General features: G+C 34.6%; 2 protein-coding genes, 7 pseudogenes and 9 further genes across 7 annotated transcripts in view, besides 11 other annotated features; all 18 read left to right on the top strand. All coding sequences in view use genetic code 11, as the record gives it.

Moving 5' to 3' along the window:
• rpl22 (hypothetical protein) overlaps positions 1-6 on the top strand; it is a gene marked incomplete at both ends in the record, with an annotated part of 328 nt that extends 322 nt beyond the window's left edge. Inside the window, one exon of the mRNA in view lies at positions 1-6. This exon is cut by the window's left edge and continues 322 nt beyond it. Within this exon, the coding sequence (YP_010224650.1) occupies positions 1-6 (6 nt within the window).
• rpl22 overlaps positions 1-27 on the top strand; it is a 378-nt gene extending 351 nt beyond the window's left edge.
• Positions 1-27: part of a sequence feature (HMMER_hit_rpl22,_position_30_-_361,_E-Value_5.5e-84, _score_282.9;~ID:misc_feature-hmmer_rpl22_1;~source:HMMER) that runs on past the window's edge.
• Positions 28-194: 167 nt separating this feature from the next.
• On the top strand, positions 195-851 carry rps3 (annotated as a pseudogene; the record flags this gene model as incomplete). The annotated part of the gene is made up of 1 exon: positions 195-851. A coding segment is annotated over one exon (657 nt), but the record flags the coding sequence as incomplete, so codon positions are not given.
• Positions 195-851, top strand: rps3.
• Positions 195-851: a sequence feature (HMMER_hit_rps3,_position_1_-_656,_E-Value_7.6e-172,_score_573.7;~ID:misc_feature-hmmer_rps3_1;~source:HMMER).
• Positions 852-2,047: 1,196 nt separating this feature from the next.
• rpl16 lies at positions 2,048-2,453 on the top strand.
• Positions 2,048-2,453: a sequence feature (HMMER_hit_rpl16,_position_6_-_405,_E-Value_8.1e-116, _score_389.0;~ID:misc_feature-hmmer_rpl16_1;~source:HMMER).
• Positions 2,051-2,453, top strand: rpl16 (hypothetical protein; the record flags this gene model as incomplete). Its single annotated transcript has 1 exon — positions 2,051-2,453. A coding segment is annotated over one exon (403 nt), but the record flags the coding sequence as incomplete, so codon positions are not given.
• A 131-nt stretch (positions 2,454-2,584) lies between these two features.
• Positions 2,585-2,950, top strand: rpl14 (annotated as a pseudogene; the record flags this gene model as incomplete). Its single annotated transcript has 1 exon — positions 2,585-2,950. A coding segment is annotated over one exon (366 nt), but the record flags the coding sequence as incomplete, so codon positions are not given.
• Positions 2,585-2,950, top strand: rpl14.
• Positions 2,585-2,950: a sequence feature (HMMER_hit_rpl14,_position_1_-_368,_E-Value_1.3e-106, _score_358.4;~ID:misc_feature-hmmer_rpl14_1;~source:HMMER).
• A 144-nt stretch (positions 2,951-3,094) lies between these two features.
• On the top strand, positions 3,095-3,499 carry rps8.
• Positions 3,095-3,499, top strand: rps8 (annotated as a pseudogene; the record flags this gene model as incomplete). The annotated part of the gene is made up of 1 exon: positions 3,095-3,499. A coding segment is annotated over one exon (405 nt), but the record flags the coding sequence as incomplete, so codon positions are not given.
• Positions 3,095-3,499: a sequence feature (HMMER_hit_rps8,_position_1_-_405,_E-Value_1.1e-106,_score_359.2;~ID:misc_feature-hmmer_rps8_1;~source:HMMER).
• A 116-nt stretch (positions 3,500-3,615) lies between these two features.
• infA lies at positions 3,616-3,863 on the top strand.
• Positions 3,616-3,863: a sequence feature (HMMER_hit_infA,_position_5_-_240,_E-Value_6.7e-57,_score_195.0;~ID:misc_feature-hmmer_infA_1;~source:HMMER).
• On the top strand, positions 3,618-3,851 carry infA (annotated as a pseudogene; the record flags this gene model as incomplete).
• Positions 3,618-3,851: a sequence feature (ID:cds-blatx_infA_1;~source:blatX).
• Positions 3,864-3,967: 104 nt separating the features above from the next.
• On the top strand, positions 3,968-4,081 carry rpl36 (annotated as a pseudogene; the record flags this gene model as incomplete). The annotated part of the gene is made up of 1 exon: positions 3,968-4,081. A coding segment is annotated over one exon (114 nt), but the record flags the coding sequence as incomplete, so codon positions are not given.
• rpl36 lies at positions 3,968-4,081 on the top strand.
• Positions 3,968-4,081: a sequence feature (HMMER_hit_rpl36,_position_1_-_114,_E-Value_1.1e-28,_score_102.4;~ID:misc_feature-hmmer_rpl36_1;~source:HMMER).
• A 150-nt stretch (positions 4,082-4,231) lies between these two features.
• rps11 lies at positions 4,232-4,648 on the top strand (annotated as a pseudogene; the record flags this gene model as incomplete). Its single annotated transcript has 1 exon — positions 4,232-4,648. A coding segment is annotated over one exon (417 nt), but the record flags the coding sequence as incomplete, so codon positions are not given.
• rps11 lies at positions 4,232-4,648 on the top strand.
• Positions 4,232-4,648: a sequence feature (HMMER_hit_rps11,_position_1_-_416,_E-Value_5.4e-120, _score_402.2;~ID:misc_feature-hmmer_rps11_1;~source:HMMER).
• A 71-nt stretch (positions 4,649-4,719) lies between these two features.
• rpoA overlaps positions 4,720-5,000 on the top strand; it is a 1,020-nt gene continuing 739 nt past the window's right edge.
• Positions 4,720-5,000, top strand: part of rpoA — a pseudogene marked incomplete at its 5' end in the record, with an annotated part of 1,011 nt that continues 730 nt past the window's right edge.
• Positions 4,720-5,000: part of a sequence feature (HMMER_hit_rpoA,_position_1_-_1004,_E-Value_8.9e-276, _score_918.2;~ID:misc_feature-hmmer_rpoA_1;~source:HMMER) that runs on past the window's edge.
• Positions 4,720-5,000: part of a sequence feature (ID:cds-blatx_rpoA_1;~source:blatX) that runs on past the window's edge.

Below are 5,000 nucleotides of genomic sequence, written 5' to 3'. Positions count from 1 at the left end.
GATATAAAACACTTTGAGCAATATGACGGACGTTTAGAAAGTTTCAGTCCAAGAAAGCTACTAAATGTCTTAAGGGCTATACCTAAAGGTAGACGAATAGAAATGTTGTATGGACGTTTTCTGGAAAAGCATAAAGTAAAGCCTTTGTTCTACCGTACACAGTTAATTTTTTAAAGTAAGTATGATGGGGTAATATGGGACAAAAAATAAATCCACTTGGTTTCAGACTTGGTACAACCCAAAGTCATTATTCTCTTTGGTTTTCACAACCAAAAAACTATTCGGAAGGTCTACAAGAAGATCAAAAAATAAGGGATTGTATCAAAAATTATGTACAAAAAAATACAAAAACATCCTCAGGTGTCGAAGGAATTGCACGTATCGAAATTCAAAAAAGAATAGATCTGATACAGGTAATAATTCATATGGGATTTCCAAAGTTATTAATAGAAAATAGACCACAAGGGGTCGAAGACCTAAAACTAAATGTACAAAAAGAATTGAATTGTGTGAACCGAAAACTCAACATTGCTATTACAAGAATTGCAAAACCTTATGGGCACCCTACTATTCTTGCCGAATTTATAGCCGGACAACTAAAGAGTAGGGTATCATTTCGAAAAGCAATGAAAAAAGCTATCGAATTAACCGAACAAGCTGATACAAAAGGAATTCAAATCCAAATTGCAGGCCGTATCGATGGAAAAGAAATTGCACGTATCGAATGGATAAGAGAGGGTAGGGTTCCCCTACAAACCATTCGCGCGAAAATTGATTATTGTGCCTATACGGTTCGAACTATCTATGGGGTATTGGGTATTAAAATTTGGATATTTATAGACGAGGAATAATAAGCCTTTACTTGACTTGTCTTTCTGTTTCGATTTAACGATGGAACAAAAAATGACAACCTTTTTCATTCTTTTTTCCACCCAATGAATTCTAATTTTTAATCCCATAAGGTTTAATAAAAATTCGATTGACCTTTTAATAAAATTGCCATGCTTAGTGTGTGACTCGTTGGTTTTTGTTAAAATTAAAACTAAACAAAAAGAAAGAACACATAATACGAAGTATAAACTAATAACTATAGAACTAATAACCAACTCATCGCATCACATTATCTGGATCCCAAGAAGCAATCAAGATACGCTATTTTAGTCCTATCATTGTAGCAACTCCATTTTGGTTTGGCATAAACAATTAAAATTAATTAGATTTATTGTCAAACAAAACAAAATTAAAAAAAAAAAGGATACGGATAAATGGAAAGTTGAGAGAAAGAAAAAAAAATGAATAGAATAGATATACGATTCCAATATGTAAGGTCTTTGAAACATCTCAGAAAATAAAATGTAATAAAGCATCAATACAGATTCACACATAATTATATGATATAAATCTGTTCATAGAAAAAAAGAGCTTCGAGCCAATAACGACTAAGAGGGTTGGCTCAAGAACAAATTTCATTAAGAGCTCCGTTGTAGAATTCAGACCTAACCATTAATCAAGAAGCGATGGGAACGATGGAACCCGTGAATACATAAGATTCAATTCAAAATGAATCCTGATGATTCAGCGGAAAGGATGGCGGAACGAACCAGAGACCAATTCATATATTCTGAAAAATGAGAAGCTAACTCTACAGCTGAAATAGATATTGAAAGAGTAAATATTCGCCCGCGAGAATTCCTTTTTTTCTTTTTATTGAATTCGTCATATTTTAGCAATCCAATATGAAAAAAAAAAATTTATAATAAAGAAAATGAAAAATAAAGAAATAATATCGAAAAAAAAACAAAAATATACAAGACAAAAAAGAACTAAACTAGATATTTAATATTTAATTATATACCCAAAGAAAAATATCTAGTAAACTGGATGAATCTAAAAGAATTTATTGATTCAGTGTATTATTACATGTATATATTAATTATATAAAATTAAATATTCATTTTTTGAATTTTTTCATGCGCGAGGAGCCGGATGAGAAGAAACTCTCACGTCCGGTTCTGTAGTAGAGATGGAATTACAAAATAACCATCAACTATAACCCCAAAAGAACTAGATTTCGTAAACAACATAGAGGAAGAATGAAGGGAATGTCTTATCGAGGGAATCGTATTTGTTTCGGAAGATATGCTCTTCAGGCACTTGAACCCGCTTGGATCACGTCTAGACAAATAGAAGCAGGGCGACGGGCAATGACACGAAATGCACGTCGCGGTGGAAAAATATGGGTACGTATATTTCCCGACAAACCAGTTACAGTAAGACCCGCGGAAACCCGTATGGGTTCGGGGAAAGGATCTCCCGAATATTGGGTAGCTGTTGTCAAACCAGGTCGAATACTTTATGAAATAAGCGGAGTGGCCGAAAATATAGCCCGAAGGGCTATCGCAATAGCGGCATCGAAAATGCCTATAAGAACTCAATTCATTATTTCAGGATAAGAATGTAGAACTAAAGGAAATGGATCTTTTGGATAAAAACAAATGGAAGTTTTTTTGGACAAACAATATTTCTTTTTCTTTTTCACCCTTTGCATTTATTTGTGCATTGAAAGAACAGATAAAAACAAAATATGATTCAACCTCAGACCCATTTGAATGTAGCAGACAACAGCGGGGCTCGAGAATTGATGTGTATTCGAATCATAGGAGCTAGTAATCGCCGATATGCTCGTATTGGTGACGTTATTGTTGCTGTGATCAAAGAAGCAATACCCAATACGCCCTTAGAAAGATCCGAAGTGATCAGAGCTGTAATTGTACGTACCTGTAAAGAACTCAAACGCAACAACGGTATGATAATACGATATGATGACAATGCTGCAGTTATCATTGATCAAGAAGGAAATCCCAAAGGAACTCGAATTTTTGGTGCGATTGCCAGGGAATTGAGACAAAACTTTAGTAAAATAGTTTCATTAGCTCCTGAAGTATTATAAGATGAGAAACTGGGTATTTGAATGAAATAGTAGATTGTGTATCACGTATATACCTTTCCTTTTTTATTATTAATTAATAATAAACTAATAAAAAGACATGTTGATTATATCAAATTTTTGGGACACCACGTATTTTAGTTCATCATGGGTAAGGACACTATTGCTGATATAATAACCTCTATACGAAATGCTGACATGAATAGAAAAGGAACGGTTCGAATAATATCTACTAACATCACCGAAAACATTGTTAAAATACTTTTACGAGAAGGCTTTATCGAAAATGCGAGAAAACATCAAGAAAAAAACCAATATTTTTTGGTTTTAACTCTACGACATAGAAGAACTAAGAAAGGTCCGTATAGAAATACTTTCCATTTAAAAAGGGTCAGTCGACCTGGTCTACGAATCTATTCTAACTATCAACGAATTCCTAGAATTTTAGGTGGAATGGGGATTGCAATTCTTTCTACCTCTCGAGGTATAATGACGGATCGGGAGGCTCGACTAGAAGGAATTGGCGGAGAAATTTTATGTTATATATGGTAATCCCTATAATATCCGAGTTGGATCCAAAATTTCCTAGTTGTGAACAAAAAAAGAGAAAGGACGGCTTGTCTAATATCACTCCTCTATTAGTTGATACTTTAAGGGGGTTTTGCCTCGAATGAAAGAACAAAAATGGATTCATGAAGGTTTAATTACTGAATCACTTCCTAATGGTATGTTCTGGGTTCGTTTAGATAATGAAGATCTGATTCTAGGTTATGTTTCAGGAAGGATACGACGTAGTTCTATACGAATCCTGCCGGGAGATAGAGTTAAGATTGAAGTAAGCCGTTATGATTCAACCAGAGGTCGTATAATTTATAGACTCCGCAACAAGGATTCGAACGATTAGGCAGTTTTTCAACTTCAACACTCCTTTCTCCATGAATACAATTCGAGATTCAAAATATCAAGAAACTTATTTTCTTCCAATAAATAAATTAAAAATTAAAACAAGGAATAACAAATATGAAAATAAGGGCTTCCGTTCGTAAAATTTGTGAAAAATGTCGACTGATCCGCAGACGGGGACGAATTATAGTAATTTGTTCTAACCCAAAACATAAACAACGACAAGGATAATCATCCTACTATACGAAAAACTAAAAAGAATTTTCTAAAAGAAAAGAAGTGCTAAAAGATTGAATTGATGTAAAAAAACGGAAGGCTTTGTTTTGACATGAAATGGATATATCCATAGATCTTTGACTCATATTTATGAGATAATAAAATATGGCAAAACCTATACCAAAAATTGGTTCACGTAGAAATGGACGTATTAGTTCGCGTAAAAGTGCACGTAAAATACCAAAGGGTGTTATTCATGTCCAAGCAAGTTTCAATAATACCATTGTGACTGTTACAGATGTAAGAGGTCGAGTGGTTTCTTGGGCTTCTGCCGGTACTTGTGGATTCAGGGGTACAAAAAGAGGGACACCATTTGCGGCTCAAACCGCCGCGGGAAATGCTATTCGTACAGTGGTGGAGCAAGGTATGCAACGAGCAGAAGTCATGATAAAAGGTCCTGGTCTCGGAAGGGATGCAGCATTACGGGCTATTCGTAGAAGTGGTATACTATTAAGTTTCGTACGAGACGTAACCCCTATGCCACATAATGGCTGCAGACCTCCTAAAAAAAGACGCGTGTAGAAATAAGAATTGAAGAGATTTCAAGAGAAATAAATGATTCAAAGATATGATCAATTTTGTAAAATATTACTATGGTTCGAGAGAAAATAAGAGTATCTACTCGGACACTTCAGTGGAAGTGTGTTGAATCAAGAACAGATAGTAAATGCCTTTATTATGGGCGCTTTATTCTCTCTCCACTTATGAAAGGTCAAGGTGATACAATAGGCATTGCGATGCGAAGAGCGTTGCTTGGAGAAATAGAAGGAACATGTATCACACGTGCAAAATCTGAGAAAATACCACACGAATACTCGACCATATTAGGTATTCAAGAATCAGTACACGAAATTTTAATGAATTTGAAAGAAAT

This window comes from Beta vulgaris, assembly GCF_026745355.1.
Source record: "Beta vulgaris subsp. vulgaris genome assembly, organelle: plastid:chloroplast".
Classification (NCBI taxonomy): Eukaryota; Viridiplantae; Streptophyta; class Magnoliopsida; order Caryophyllales; family Amaranthaceae; genus Beta; species Beta vulgaris.
The sequence above is the reverse complement of the archived record's forward strand: the minus strand, read 5'-3'. Positions and strand labels throughout refer to the sequence as shown.